The 16,354-nt window shown below is 39.8% G+C and overlaps 1 protein-coding gene across 1 annotated transcript; it reads right to left on the bottom strand.

Annotated features, from left to right (window-relative positions):
- Positions 1-1,243: 1,243 nt before the first annotated feature.
- On the bottom strand, positions 1,244-15,501 carry dyrk4 (dual-specificity tyrosine-(Y)-phosphorylation regulated kinase 4). The gene is made up of 14 exons (XM_086029649.1): positions 14,957-15,501; positions 12,587-12,664; positions 9,007-9,162; positions 8,583-8,733; positions 8,245-8,408; positions 6,480-6,616; positions 6,253-6,393; positions 5,622-5,760; positions 5,084-5,165; positions 4,207-4,379; positions 4,026-4,086; positions 3,576-3,705; positions 3,335-3,477; positions 1,244-3,046 (listed from the first exon to the last, which is right to left on the bottom strand). Exons 1-14 carry the CDS (start codon positions 14,975-14,977, stop codon positions 2,805-2,807), a joined length of 1,818 nt encoding a protein of 605 aa, XP_085885775.1. The 5' UTR covers positions 14,978-15,501; the 3' UTR covers positions 1,244-2,804.
- Between the last annotated feature and the right edge of the window lie 853 nt (positions 15,502-16,354).

Below are 16,354 nucleotides of genomic sequence, written 5' to 3' on the forward strand. Positions count from 1 at the left end.
GTTATATTCATTGAATAAAAAAATAATGCTTTAAAAAAAGGGACATTTTAAGTGTATTTTACAAAAGAATGGCGTCAGATACGTACTGTATATACCAATGCCAAAATGCAAGTGTCAAGTTTTCCCTTTCGAAATAAAGCCCCTTGAGTTTAATGTACTTTCCCCGCCTTCTCTGCCACACCTTCAAGCACTACTGCACAGTCATGATCTTCTTGGCCGGGAACTGTCAGATGCTCAAGGATTTGTGAGCTGGCAAATTGTCATAGTGGAGCAACCCGGTTGATTGTATGGTCCTGTGGAAAACCCCTCAATTTGAGGAATGCAATCAACATGACTTTGACTTTGAATTTCGTCTGTCTTGTTTTCTTTGACTTTGACTCTGCCCCTGGAGACTCAGGTGCTTGGTCACTGGTTCCTCGAAAGTCCATGGATCATCACCAGTGAGTCTCATCGAGCTCATCTTCACTGTGCTCAATCCTTGACAACCTGACACAGAAGATATGTACAGCATATAAAAGCTTGCAGAAAAAGACTGGACTTTCCTCATGCATCTTGTATATAGGCCCTGTTTAAGTATACACAAGTGCTTTTATTGAAAAAAAATAAAAATCACTCCATCCATTATCCAATCCGCTTATCCTCATAAGGGTCGCAGGCGTGTTGGAGCCTATCCCAACTGTCTCTGGGCAGTAAGCGGGGTACACCCTCAACTGGTTGCCAGCCAATCGCAGGGCACACAGAGACAAACAAACATCCACACTCACAATCACACTTAGGGGCAGCAAAACTTTTGAACTATTGTATCTCATGATTGTTTTTGAAATGGTGAATTACCATTATAATCCTGGCTCAATAATATTAACTCATCTGGTACCAGACATTTTCAGACCCTACTTTACACTACGGTTTGAAAAAAATGTGGAAAAAACTATAATAAGTTCCTGGAATTGAATGTCTGGACTGTGAAAATACTTGTAAATATGTATGTTGAATGAGTTACTACTTACTCATAATAATTGGTTTACTGGCATGCTCAAACCAAAAAAAAAAAGAAGCTCACTGCATCTGTCAAGTGCATGTCTGACTTTTTCTTAATTTTATTTGTATGTATGTATGTATACAGCGGTGGTTGTCTTAAAGTGCTTTATAAAGTTCCGCTCAAACCTTGCTATATTCCTATCGTATGTTCTCCCTAACCACAGCGCTAAAGATTCTAATGACATCAAATTCATCGACACGAATATATTAAACAACATTTTATTTCGGCATGACATACATGAAAATTATTCACTTTTCCCATGTCATGTTCTGCGTCTGTCCTATTATGATTTTGGATGGATGGCCTGATTGTCAATATAGGAAATTACTGCCCGTTTCATACTGGTGTTGACTCAAGACAAAAGATTATCTGCATTAAGATAAATAAGCATTTGTGCACTGTTAGACAACAGCGGGGAGGTTTCTTATTCTACTGCACAAGTATAAGAATCCAACAGTTTCTACACACCAGTAAAGTGCAAAATATCTAATACTGCAAGGCACAAACTAATATTTGTCTTTTTGTTTCTAGTGTAAAAATATTATAACACAGACATTCAAAGTATTATCATACAGTAGCAATAAATGGGGATTCTGTACTACACACATTTGGACATAATATACCAATAACTTCATTCACAAATACATAAATGTTGACGAGCACATGTTTTTGCTAATTGTATACAAAACATTTGCTAAAACAAATAAATAAAAATCATTAATAAGCAGTACATGTGCTCCAGTTAAAATGTACATGACATTGTGTCTCTGCATACAAAACAGTTATGGCTTGGCCTGTATTGCACACACACTTTAAAAGTTTGACGTGAGAAAGCTTGTAAAGGAAAAATTAGAATAAAAAGCAACAAAAAAGCTTGTAAAGGAAAAATGAGAATAAAAAGTAACAACTACAAAAAAAGAATTTGAATATTCTTGCCATTTGCAAAAATTGCCGTTTTTTCCTCTCACAAAATAAACTTTGGTCAGATATTTCAATACCCAACCGACACTATGCCCAGTGGATACCGCAAAAAAACAAAAAAATGTTTGACCCACATTCTCCGAGCGTTCACATAAGACTAACAACAAACATTACAAACAACAGAAGTGCCAACTTTTCTATACATCCATCCATCCATTATCTGTACCGCTTCTCCTCACAAGGGTCGCAGGGCGTGCTGGAGCCTATCCCAGCTGTCTTTGGGCAGTAGGCGGGGGACACCCTGAACTGGTTGCCAGCCAATCGCAGGGCACACAGAGACAAACATCCGCACTCACAATCACACCTAGGGGCAATTTAGAGTATCCAATCAACTTACCATGCATGTTTTTTGGAATGTGGGAGGAAACCGGAGTGCCCGGAGAAAACCCACGCAGGCACGGGGAGAACATGCAAACTCCACACAGGGAGGCCGGAGCCGGGATCGAACCCACGACCTCTGAACTGTGAGGCGGACGTGCTAACCAGTCGACCACCGTGCCGCCCTTTTCTATACATCACCTTCTAAAATATTGTTACTGACAAATCACAATTGATCGGCCATTCTCCTTAGAATCGTCTTTTCTACTTATGTGGTGTCATGTTCAGTTCACACCAAACAACATGGCAGTGTTTGTAGCAACCTGTTACCATCACCCGGCAGGAAAGCTTGGCTAATACCATTTTAGTTTGTATTCCTAACTGATGAATGGAAAAGCAGGAGCAAATCTCAGCACCCACATCAGTTTCCCATTTTTCTTGAACTCAGCACAGCTCTCCTCGACTCTTACATGTTAGGAGGCAAACGCTGAGAGGGCGCGGGGGCCTCTTCCTCCTGAGGTTTAATGACGATGTGAACAGACCTCTCTAGACCGCCATCCTGAAGCTTGGAATCCTCACTCTCGCACACCGCGTCTTCCGCAGAAGCCCCGATAGGCCGCAGACGCTCACCGGGGCTCGTCTTTGTGTCAGAACTGTGTCTCTTCAACTTGTCATGGTCGATGTTTTCTTCGGAGCTGAACCTCTCAGCTGTACCACCAAAAGAAAGCGGGGATGCTTTATGAGGCATGTGTGCAGTCAACATGACATGTGGAAAATTGCTTATCATATTCTTGATAAACTTATAACAGTGGAACTTCTGCGATCGAATACAATCTGTTCCCAGGATGCTGGTCAACACCCTTGTTCGGATTTTGAAACATTCATCCCTTAAATAATAGAAATAACAACAATCTATTCCAGATTCAAACTGTTTCCATTATAATAGTCCTCAAGCAGATTTTAGCGGTTCCACTTGTTTGCTGTAATTGTATTCACCATTTCTCTCTGTGGCAGTCACACTTTCTGTAGGCTTCTTCCCTGATGGTTTGGTTCTGGACTTCACCTTGTTGAAATTCCCCTCCAGGATCCAGTCATGCTGCAAACCCTCATCTGGTGTCATTCGTTTAGTTGGATCCCAACTGAAAGGCACAGGGGATCAGAAAAGGGTGTTTTTAGAGCAACGAAATTGAAGTGGTGCCTATTTTGAAACGGAAGCAGAACTGGAGCATGAACATACGTGAGGCAGCGTGTGATGAAGTCTAAGAATAAAACATCGTTTGTCTTCAGTGTAGTTGACAGCTCCTTGGAATTGGGTCTCCGTTTCTTCCCCTTACTATTCGTGGTGTTTCTGGGATTTCCTTTTGAGTCTGAACATCAATACAAACCGAGTAGTTATTTAGAGCTGTTGTTACATTACACTCATGAAACTGACTTTTTTTTTTTAACAGTGTTATCTACAAGCACGAATATGCATTTAAATACATGGAAACGCAGAACCACAACAAGATAAGAAAACGGCTTTTGTGACTTTTTTTTTTCAATTGGCTGGCGGAACGGCCTTATCGTTAGCCACATCCTATAAGTTAGTAAAGCTACTGCCCATATAGCATCTAATAAACTCGAGCGGCAGCTTTTTGTATAATCATCACAAAAATGTGACACAAAGAGGGTGAGAATGACTTCTTACCAAAGAACAACCTCCTCCTGGATGCAGACTGAACAAAATCATTTGGAGGCATTCCAAGAAGCTGCAAACAAAAGGGAATTAGGACACTTTGGTGTATTGAATCCAACACTACAACATAACCAGAAGAAGCAGAAGCATTCATTTACAGCACATGTGAGAGAACGATTAATCACATGCACACCTCCATGATACATGCGATCTGCTCCACTTCACTCTCCCCAGGGAAGAGAGGGTACCCGGTGTAGAGCTCAGCCAGGATGCAGCCCAGACTCCACATGTCAATGGCCATGCTGTAGGGGTGACCCAGGATGACCTCAGGGGAACGGTAGAAGCGGCTCTGGATGTAGGTGTACACTACAACGGAGGAGGTGAGGAGAGCTCCAATTTACTTTACCAGCTCATACTTTGAGTTCGGCTGAAGAAGCGGTTGTTCCTTTAAGTTTTATCTTCTTGAGTTACATTGTTATTGTATTTTAGGTGTTTTGTCTTCCAATCTATTGATTAACACACAATTACTGGATTATATGAAGATATAATGAGTTACTCTGTGAGTTCCACTTCTGTTTGTTGTGGAAATCATTACATTATTTAAAATCATTCATACTTTCATTATATTACAAGGAGGTGAGTAGCATACGGTATGTCTGAATAGAACCTGGCCGCATCTTGAAAAGATTGAAAGTCTACATAAAAAGTCTTGTTGGTTTTGTGTATTCGTATGATGTTATGTGCCTTGATCCCTTTGGATCTGTGTGGTGTATAAAGGGAATTATGTTTGGTTGGGACCTCCTCCTCTGTGTCAGATATCAACATATGTACTACTTGACACCGTCTCTGTGATCTGTCCTCTTTGCAAAGATAATAAACTGCACAAGCTTGTTTTTCTTGAAAGGTTTTGTTCCAGGTATTCTCTGTATTCATATTTATAGTATTATTATTTGTATTTTAGATTTCTGAAGTCTGATTTTTGAGACACATTTTGTATCGCACAATAAAAGATGTGTCCAGTCAGTGCAATTCGGCACAGATAAAGCTAACATGCAGTCACGTGCTCTCACCTCTTTGTTGTTCGTAACAACTTGATCCAAAATCAACCACCTTGATGTTCCCTGGTCCTCTCTGAGACAATAGGATATTCTCCTGTTGAAGAAAACCTCTTTAGTTTAGTTCCTCTTTCCGCAGCCCCGTTGTAATACTATACAGGTCCACAAGATGGAACAGATGTTCTACTATTACATTATTTTCACAGCCAATGCTGAGCAGGGCACCTTAAAAGGTAGCTATACACTCTAAAAACAGCTGGGTTAAAAATAACAAGCTTTTTGGGTAAAAAATGGACCGATCCGCTAATTGGGTCAATTTGACCCACATTCTTGCATTGTTTTGTACAAAATAGCCCCATTTTGGGGGGAAACAACCCAGGAAGTTGGGTCAAATTGACGACCCAAGTAGTGGATCGGTCCATTTATTACCCAAAATTGTGTTATTTTTAACCCAAGTGTTTTTAGAGTGTAATTTAATTTTGTCTTTGTTGTATTTATACTCCAGTTTTACATTCTGTACTAAACTAGATAAGAATTCTGCACAAATCAATACCGGCTTGAGGTCGCAGTGTATGATCTTCTCTCTGTGGAGCATCTGCAGGCACCTGAGCAGAGCATGGGTAAAGCGACGGATGAGAGCCACACTGAAGCCCTGGAAGTTGTTCTTTTTGATGAGCTCATACAAGTTCACCCTGACAAGAGAAATAAACCATTGCAATTTGGTAAGTTGGAGTTGTATTTACATCAAGGTCACAAATGACTTTTTTTTTGGTCCCTTTATTAAAGTTTTGGACATTTTTACACACTTTATAGTTTTGTCGAGCCTCCCCCCCACTCGATTGTGCCAGCATTGTTCTCCTGTTGTCTGTGATGAGCTGCTCTATGGATGGTGTAATTGGAGCCTCGACACCATCAAGCAAGAAGGGGTAAGAGATAGGGCTCTAATCAAGGCCTTAACTAAAGTATTTGGTGACAGTAATGTAAGACAAGGTGACAGTCCAAGACGTCCGCTAAAGGTGGCCCATTTAAAGGTACACAAAACTGTGCCTATGGTGCACAATAATCATGTAACGCATGATCCCTTGAAATCACACATTGAAATCTATGCGATACCATCTTGCTAAATTCAAGAGTGATTAAACGTAATTAGACCCATTTTTGTGGATGCTGGGCAATGTACCAACCCAAGAAGCTCAAATGAGATGCAGAGGTGATTTCGGAAGTAGAAGTACTCCTTCATGTGGATGACGTTGTGAAGGTTGTCTTTGTCTTTCCTCTTTATCACATCCAGGATCTTCAGCTCAACTAAAGCTTGGTGATGAAACCTGGAGACCAAATAATATGTTATTTACCACATGTTTACCACTGTCTACTCTCTTCAAAAGCAAAAAAGATTTTCCCAACTCTGCACCTCTTCTTGTTGCGTATCATTTTAACAGCCACAAGTTCGTTCGTCTTGTGGTCCAAGCATTTCAGAACCTGCCCAAAGGAGCCTTTGCCAATCACTTCAAGAACTTCAAATCTGTAGGCGATGTGGTCGTGCAGCACCTGCAACAACAAAAAAAGCATATTTACTGTGTAATTATACAGTAATAGCACCCTGATATTGACACAAATTCATAAAAACAACTGACATAATTTGTACTTTGACTCCTAATGTCAGAAAACCTGTTAGTGTACAGTATTGTTTGGATATTAATGTAATGATAGACTTATATTACATACAGATGGTGCTAGGCGACACTGCTCAGTTCCTCCAAATCTTAATTCTTCATTTCACCAAGACATTTATGGTTGATTACACATTGACAAAATTGTGCAAATATTTTGGGAAATGTCATTTTCTGTTGTGCTGATCAGAAAAAGTGTAAAAAGTACACAATTTTTGAGCAGTCCTAAGCCTTTTTGGGTGGTGGCCCTGCCCAGCCCCCATGAGCTACGTTGTGGTGGCTCTGCCAGAACGGGCACTTGCCCGGAATATTTATGATATAATACGATAAGTTGCAATGATCATTTGACATTCAGCGTCTTTATACTGTATTATTTAAGCCTTTAAGTAAATATTACTTCTGTGTAGTTACTTTATTTTTTGCATGATTCTTTTTTTTTTCAGTATAAACAGAATATTTAACATTTGACAGTCATGCATGGGGCTTTATGTCTTTTTCAAGCCATTTTTAAAGAATGTTTGCTGCACAGTAAAAAGATCAATGATGATTGATCAATTTAAGAGGGTAAAACTCAAAATATTTATCAGTAAATTTAAAGTAAGAACTCGTTAATGTCAGTGTATTTATGTATGAAATGTACAGTGTTTACTATCAAAAAAGTCAGTTAAAAATACAACAAAATACCGTCAATTTGCAGAGAAAGTGTAAAAACTTTTATTTTTACTATAAAAAGCCAAAATGTTAATGATTTACCGCGAAAACAATAAAATGTAAGTACATTTTAAAAGAAAATACTGTAACATTGAAAATATTTGAAAATTGTTTACCGTCGAGTGTGCCAAGGCACACGGCTGCAGTGATGGCTAATTTCATAAGGCTGGTTACAATACATCATATTGTATTTGTGCCTGTATATTAAGGACTGCAGTCATGTTTTTGTTTAAAATTCTCATCAAAAAAATGAAATAACAATTTGCAGTGACATATTGATAAAAATAAAACGAACTATGAATTAATTCATTTTTCGAATGCTGAACTTAGTTCAAAATGTGGAATTCTGAACTATGAACTGAACTACCGGTATTTCTTTTTAAAATTTGTGAGCTGAACTTTGAACTACAGTACTATACTTTGCATAGAAAATGAACTTTTCATTGTTAATGTAGAACCCTGATGAGTCTAGTGTAGTAGAGCTTTTAGACATCTGACTTTAAGCCCTTCAAACACATTAAGGATCAATTATGGTACAGCGATTACCTCTCAGAACACATTCCCAGATAACTGGAAGCTGTGATAGCTTCATACTTAAACCAACCCCAGATACAAGCAAAAGACCAATTCAAAGCGTGCTTCGCCAACCATGAATATCTGCAACAATGTTTGGAAATCATTTCTGGCACTGACCAAAAGTACTCACATTCTGGACATGTTTTTGAAAGACTGTTTTAATAGGCCATTTATTGAAGGTAAAGAAAGGAGCATCATGTGGTAGTATCATAAAATTACCCTGATGTAGCTCCCATGCTCGTCATCATATCCGCAGTTTTGCGGCACAGCTTGGGAACCCTCGATCTTCTGAGAGCCCAGCCCGAGGAACCAGATCTCTGCGTAGTCCATGATTTCCTCCTTCTCAAACTCAGTCAGACGATCTTGGAAATTGTTGACTGAGTCTGTTAGCAGATTGAAAGAGGAGGAGGACCAGATGAGTCATTTTATCATATTGATCAACGAGCAGAGGAGGGTGAACAAGTGCCTGTGATGCAGATTTGCAATCCTTTACTATGAGTCAATGAACACGTTTACTTTGAGTATGTGAGGTCTTTCTGTGCGCCATGAAAACATACCTGTGGGAGACATTGGTAACCTTCGACCCTCGGGCGCCATTTCTTTGTTCAGCCTCTTAGTGAAGAGTTTGTTGTTGCGGGACACTGATATTTTATCCATGGCTGCACCAAATCGCATGGTGAACTGCTGAGCGGGTTTAGGCCTCTCAATCTGTTCATGGACATTCAGATTTCAGCACGGTGTCATTTTACTCATCCACAGTAAGCTATTAAAAGAGCCTACAGGTACATGTCTATGACTATTGACAACACAGTGACCTTCAAGATGTTACACAGAAATCATACACTGTCTGTACAGGACCTAAATCAGTCACCTTGCTTTGAATAATATTATCAACAACAGCATTTAAAATGAATAAGCCTTTTTTCCCTTAGCAGAAACATAATGAGACTGCAGTGAAAGCTGAATTTATGAGATCCTTACTGTGTTTGTTTGATTGTGGTTCTGGATTCCCGGATTGACGATTTGGGGCAGGATGTGGTCGGACTGCTGCTGCTGCTGGTTCTTGGCATTGCTGACAACCACCTGGACCACTGGAGGCTCGAGTTGAGGCAAAGTTCCTACTCCTGGGCCAATCTTCTGTAAGTGAAAAAAAAAATACTACTAACTTCACTATATGATTAAATGCAAACTAAAACAAATAACACAAAAAAGAAAAATGGCTGAAAATGAATACGTTTTACAGTAATTGAATTGAATTGGGTCACGTGATGTGCTGTTTTTTCTTGCTCATGCACCTCTACAGCTGACAAGACAGACGGAGTAAGGTCAAAAATAAATAACTATATCCACACTGAATATGTACCGATTCATCAAACACGGCACAGTTGTAAACACGAAAGAAGTAGAGTGGGTCAGCGAGTGTGACCTATAAATGAATGATATCTTTCTTACACTGTCCTTACACGCCTGTCACAGACCCTTTCATCCGTATGTCTTTGTGTTGGGCCGATCGCTTTTTTTGTTTGAGGCTCAGGTGATCAGAACCCCCAGCAGAGAGAGGCTGGAGTTACCAAGGGTAATGGGGACAAAGTCCTCTAGGTTCCTGACTAAGCCAGGTCATGGTGCTGTGTCTGGGCTCTTTGCGGGGGAGAAGAGCGGCAACCTGCTCCTCTCTGGCTGCCATAAGGCATACTCTGAGAGCCTGATGGGTCAAATTAAACCCCTGTCCAATGCCAAGCCCGCTGGGAAGAATAAGATATCGTAAAGTGCTGTATCAGTATCACGGGGATATTTCAGAGTGAATTTAGGACATGCCTTTATTCTGTTAGCTGCCATTCCACAAATACGTCAAGTTAAGTCAATTAGAATAACATTTTTCTTACATGAGGTATGAATAAAACACATCACCAAAAAGTATTACCGATGTGATCAATCTGCACACTTGATGGGATGTTTCTGCTCACATTCAATTCTGCTGCTGTTGCAGTTATTTATGATGCGCAAAGATAGAATTAAATTGCTGCCACCTGCCACCATCGGCTATGGCATATGAAATAAATAGCCTGGAGGGCATGCTGTCAGACATTTTTTTACCAAAGAAAAAATGTGATGCATTCTTAATGTAATTACATACAGAATATAGGCTACAGGCAAATGTGCGCTGTGCATGCAGTGATATTAATTAAGAAATATGAGTAAAATCTGTGAACTTGTGGTTTGTGTTTGCTGTGAAAAAAAGATGCGTATGCATTTTTTGTTTTTAAATCTAGCGTCAAATAAACATAATTTTTGTATGTTAATCTGGGAATTTTCATAGTCAGAAACTTCAAATGGGAATTAATACAAATATAAAGCTATTTACTGGAATTAATGGACATGTTCAAACGACAAATTAATGTAAAATAGAAGATTGTTTTGTTTTTGGGTGAAACCCAACCCACCTTGGAGCTAATTCCCTCAAACATGTATGCAAATTTGGGCCCCAAATGCAGTGAAACATTCTATTATTAAACAGTTATTCTTTTTCTTTGTTCAGTGTAAGCATGATTAAAATACTATTCAAAAATACAACCAAAAACATGGCGTTCTACAATGAATACTTATTAATTCCAATAGCAACTGTCCAACCAATATTTCAAAATTCCACAGCAAACCTTGTCATGAAAAGTTTCTGAAAGTAATTTATCAGAAAGTGTTTCTTTGCCATCCTAGTTGACAATAGAAATAGAAGTACAGCTAGTACAATACATGGCTAAAATAGCTTCACTCGTCTCCATCAAACACCTTTGGAATGAGAGGAGACATTGAATACCAGCACTTTGCTGTTTTTCATTTTCTGCTGTTGTATTGGCTATTGTCCCAATACCTTGGCTCACACAGAGACTGATTTACCAAGATCCCAGGTGCTTAATTGCATTTTCACTCAAACAGCCTGCGTGCGCTTTTGACAACAGGTGTAGAAGTGGTGGCGACAATGCGATATTTAAAAGAGGATTTTGCGCTTTAGGTAGTGCTGATGGTTTTCACAACTGAAGATTTCAGAGGGGACTGCAGGCAGAAAGTGATGGAATTAGAAATGTTAGTTGAAGACAAACAAACTAATTACTGACAAAGAAAATATATCATCGATTTGATCATTTTGGTGATGGCAGTAACTGCATAAATTCTTTGTTTGATTTAACTTGGCCCGAGCGTCCATCCTGAATAACTTTGCATTTAAAACTTGGGACTGCAGTCACAGCACAGCTGAAAAACTACTCTGGCCCAAAGTCGTCAGCCAGAGTCAGAGTCACAAACAAATCTAGAGCTGAAATAAGTTTCGTCACAGGTATCATTTAGAATTACCGAAACTGCATTGCTGAATAGATGATGTAATTTTGGTTTCTAGCCTTTCAAAAATGTTTACAGTAACAGAAAGACATGTTATATAAGCCATCACAATTCATCTCAGCTTTGATAAATAACGTGCTTGCTAAATTAATGTATTTGCATCCTTACATGCTTGTATTCTTGTAATCTTCCCAGAAACCATAAAATGAAATGCACAGCAATTTTGTGCATTTGGCGCCCGGTAAATAGATCAGCTTCCCAATTGGCTTCATGCGCAATCAAGTTTGCCCCCTGTTTTGCATGTGCAAACCTTAAAGCTGAAGTCAACCCAAGCATTTATTTTTCAAGAATATGTTTTATGCATAAAAAAAAAAAAAAATATCTAGTTTTAATTTTTATTTTATGGCAGCACGGTGATTGACTGGTTAGCACATCCGCCTCACAGTTCAGAGGTCGTGGGTTCGATCCCGGCCCCAGCCTTTCGGTGTGGAGTTTGCATGTTCTCGTGCCTGCGTAGGTTTTCTCCGGGTACTCCGGTTTCCTCCCACATTCCAAAAACATGCATGGTAGGTTAATTGGACACTCTAAATTTCCCCTAGGTGTGATTGTGAGTGCGGATGTTTGTTTTGTCTCTGCCCTGCGATTGGCTGGCAACCAATTCATGGTGTCCCCCGCCTTCTGCCCGAAGACTGCTGGGATAGGCTCCAGCATTCCCCGCGACCCTTGTGAGGATAAGCGGTATAGATGATAGATGGATGGATGTTTTATGCAAGTCCACTAGTTGAAACAAAGCATTCTGATTAATATTGGTCTTGTGGAATAAGAATTAATCCACCCGTTTTTAGCCATATCTGGGGGCGGCCATTTTGTCACTTCTGTTGATTGAAAATGACATCATAAACGCTGAGGGCTCATGTAATGACCAATCATGGCTCAGCTTCAGAAAACAGGTGAGCTGTAATTGGTCATTATCTGAACCTGAGCGTTTATGATGTCATTTTCAGTGGACAGAAGTGACAAAATGGCCGCCCACAAGAGAGGGCTAAAAAGGGGTGGATTTTGCTGCTTAACTCATATTCCACAAACGCACTATTAATCAGAATGCTGTGTTTCAACTAGTGGGCCTGCTGGGAGCATATTCTTGAAAAAAATATGTTTGGGTTGATTCCCACTTTAAGGAATTCAGGCCCATAGTGTGCAAGAATTTTGAAGTTGCTGCAGCAAATCTGACCTGTAAGCAGGATCGGTTGGTCCCAAGACGACTGCCCTCAGCTTGCTGTCTGTGAGGGAAGGCCTCTGGGCGTGACGTCTGGGGGAGGAATTATAATGTTTAAAGTACACAACTAAACGGTGAAAGCATATCTACTGCTATTCATTTGTGGCACAATGGAAATGGGGTAACAGAGAATTAGAAAATGACACACAATGTCAGATTTAGGAATCCTTTAACACCTGTAAAGATAAAAGCAGTCCTGTGGAAATTACTTCTCATATTCATTCTCTAGTCACTCACACACACACACACACACACACACAACACACTCATGCACGCACGCACACGCTCGCTGCAGGCAGCGAGCAAGATTGCAGCCATGCTACCAAAAATAATGCACTGAGATCTAAAAATATATCACTTCCGTAAAAACCCAGCAACAACCAATCTCTCTCATATGCTGCACTTTTCCCTCCTGTCTGAAAATGTGCACATCCATGTGCCTGCCAGTGGCTGTACACGTGCATGCCTGAGTGTGTTCAAGAGAAGCAATTCTTTCACATTCTATAAAAAGGAACTGGGGTATTTGGAATGAATCCCCTTTGCCACCAATCTGGCTAGCACGTGCCTTTTTAATCAGTGTGTGAGCCTGTGTTGACTCCATAATGGTGAAATAAAGCTTAACCTCATTTGAAGATGTAGTACATGCTGATCACTCTACCTGCTCAGAGTTGGGAGGGAGAGGTGGAACAGCCATGCTGACCAGGATAAAAACACAAGCTATAATCTAAAGCTTGTTCTGTGTTTGTTAGGCAAACGTAACAACAAATGATTTCCAAAAGAATCATCGGTGCTGTATGAACGATTTAAGAATGGATGACAAAGTAAACAAGATCCTCAATGGGCCTGATAACTTGAGTCCCCCCATTAAAGCCATTCATTTGGTAGGACGGATAGCACCGCGGGGTACTCTTCACTGTCGTCGTGTTACAATCTGAAGCAGGGGGCATGTAGGTCACTGTGGCGAGCTGCCGTAAAAAAATAAAATAAAAAAATAACACCTTGATGGATCAGCTGACTAATGAGTGTTGAGCTTGTGGAAGCCCTATGACGTCACATGACCAGATGCCAACTTACTTAGCAAATACTGTCAATGTTTTAGAGTTTTAAGAAACAACTCATTCATTTTTACATGTAAATCTAATCTCATTTGACTTTCTCCATTGGAAACCCAAAACTCAACATTTTCTATCTTGACTGATTCAACAGACCGTGCATGGTCCTTGTGTTTTCTTTGTTTGCACACTAAGAAAGTCATTCCCAGCCAGTGTGTTGCAGCACATCAATGTCATTGCGAATACCACAGACTATTATCCGGTGTCATTTAACTGGTCTCAAATGTATCTATTGACTAGGAAAAAAAAGTTTTTGTTCATCGATATATGCCAGCAACATGTAGTTAGAGGCAGAACAACAAAATGCTTTTCCACAGGCAAAAGTTACAGTATATAATTAACCTGTGTGTAATGAGTATTGACTTTTTGGAGGAAGTTTGTTTGGTGGTGTGACATAAGATGTTTCTGACATAAACTAGTTATATGTGCCTTATTTTAAAAAAGGTTACTGATCTAAACTCAAGAATTGAGAATCAAATTAAACCATGTTGCCATATTTTGTGGGTAAAAGAATTCAAAATCACCAATGGACGGTGCATAAGGGAAGCTTTGCCTTCGTGTGGGCCTCTCCGGTTACTTGGTCAGAGGGTCAACCAATGGAGCAAAGGCAAAGTCATATTTAAATCTATCACTTTTTGAACTTTGCCATATCAACTGCAGAACACCGATGCTTGAACCAGCAATTGAAATACAAGGGGATCCGATTTTGCAGAACAAATAAGTGGTCAGAAGACAGGCGAATTATGGAATTACATTTATGTGGAATTTGTGGATGAGGAATTGACATTATGCTATCATAACAAACACATCGCGGGGCTTTCCCAAAATTGTACCGAGGCAGCATTCTCTGCGAATATATATATATATATATATATATATATATATATATATATATATATATATATATATATATATATATATATATATATATATATATATATATATACACACACATTTATTTAACTGTACAAAATAAATAAATGTTGGTAAGTTTATTATGTTTGGAACGTATTTTGTTTTATAATTATAATATAATTATAATTATAATTTCTGATACAATTATCCAGGAATTATTCGATTTGGCATTGGGACTGGTAGAGAACGTTAGCATAGCTAACACAATTTAGATCACCTTGTAATAATAAACATTTGACGGAATACATGCAAGTACAATTCGATCACTATATGCTGAGTGTTAAACAAGTTTCCTCACCTTATTTATCTCTGGCAACATGATTAAAGTGTGAGTCTGAAAAATGACTTGACACGAGAGACTTTATAGAATCCAGGCAAAAACAGTCATCGTATCCAACTCAGTTAGGAGTGTCTCGTGGCAGAAACCACTGCGCTGTCCGAGTCTTAGTGATGAGTGCTTGAGTCCCGTAGAAACTGAAGAAAAAAGAACCGCACTCCAGGTTTTTCGCGCGCCGCTGCCGTCATCGAGGTGGCGATTAGCGTGAGAGGCAAGCTGTTGTAGGCTCTGTGCGTCGTGACGCGCCCATGAGCTGAGGAGCCACCTGGTCAGGTTTCTGCCGCGGACAGCTGGGGATGTCCCGATATAGACGTGCGTGTGTCTTTTCTATCCCTCTCCCTCTGTCCACACCTACACCGCGCTGCCCCTCTCAACACCGACGCTCAAATCCGTGGAGCAGATTTCCACCGACGCACACACGCACGTCAGCCACGCCGCTCAGCGTTCACCTCAGACTCCATCACAATCTTACGGAGCAGGATTCCCTGCCAAAGAAGCGTGGTCTGCAGCCTCTCCTCGACAACCACCCCCAATACGTCATCACAAATATGTATATCGCCTTTCAAATACATAGCAACCGTAAGGAAATACGTACCGTGTTTACTGATGGTCACCAGCGTTAGATACACACAAACAATACAGTACAATGATTGCCAGCACAAAAGATGTGTAAAATAGTATGCCATAAATAAAAGTAATAATGCTCAGTTTTGATTTACACTTTGCAAAATATATCCTTATAACAAGGTGTTTACTACTGTAACTATAGTTTGCAGGGGTGGAATTTGTAGGCCGACTGCATAATAAGGTCTGCTTCTGATTTTGTGGGTTCATAAATTGAGAGTGACAATATTAGGAACAGCTCTCAGTATCATGGAGTGCAATTCTACAACCACAATGGCTTCGTGTGAATTAAAACTGAACATTATTACTGCAGCTCAAGGACGTACACAGACATTTTGTCAGTGACAAAATGGCTGCCTACTGAGATGGCTACAAATGGGTGTATTTGCTGCTTAACTCATATTTCACTAACGCAATATTAATCAGAATGCCTTGTTTCAACTGTGGGTAGTAAGATATACAATGGCATCTCAGCCATGTTGTTTGCTTGCTTTTTGAGTGATATTGACTGCAAGAATCCAATATTATTTAATTGAAGTGGAAGTCAACCCAAACATATATTTTTTTCAAGAATATGTTCTATGCAAGCCCACTAGTTGAAACATGGCATTATGATGAATATTGCATTTGTGGAATAAGAGTTAATCCACCCGTTTTCAGCCATCTCAGGGGGTGGCCATTTTGTCACTTCTGTCGACTGAAAATGACATCACAATTACTCAGGGCTCAGATAAC

The sequence above is a fragment of the Filicampus tigris genome, chromosome 4 (genome assembly GCF_054856515.1).
Source record: "Filicampus tigris isolate MCC_2025a chromosome 4, RoL_Ftig_1.0, whole genome shotgun sequence".
Classification (NCBI taxonomy): domain Eukaryota; kingdom Metazoa; phylum Chordata; class Actinopteri; order Syngnathiformes; family Syngnathidae; genus Filicampus; species Filicampus tigris.

Excerpts from the sequence above, each read along its gene's own strand:
- dyrk4 (XM_086029649.1), bottom strand. The coding sequence starts at position 14,977 with ATGTTGCCAGAGATAAATAAG. Across the intron at positions 6,617-8,244 it reads AGCATGGGAGCTACATCAGG|GTGCTGCACGACCACATCGC; the intron begins GTAATTTTATGA and ends TTGTTGTTGCAG. Across the intron at positions 3,706-4,025 it reads CAGGAGGAGGTTGTTCTTTG|ACTCAAAAGGAAATCCCAGA; the intron begins GTAAGAAGTCAT and ends ATTGATGTTCAG.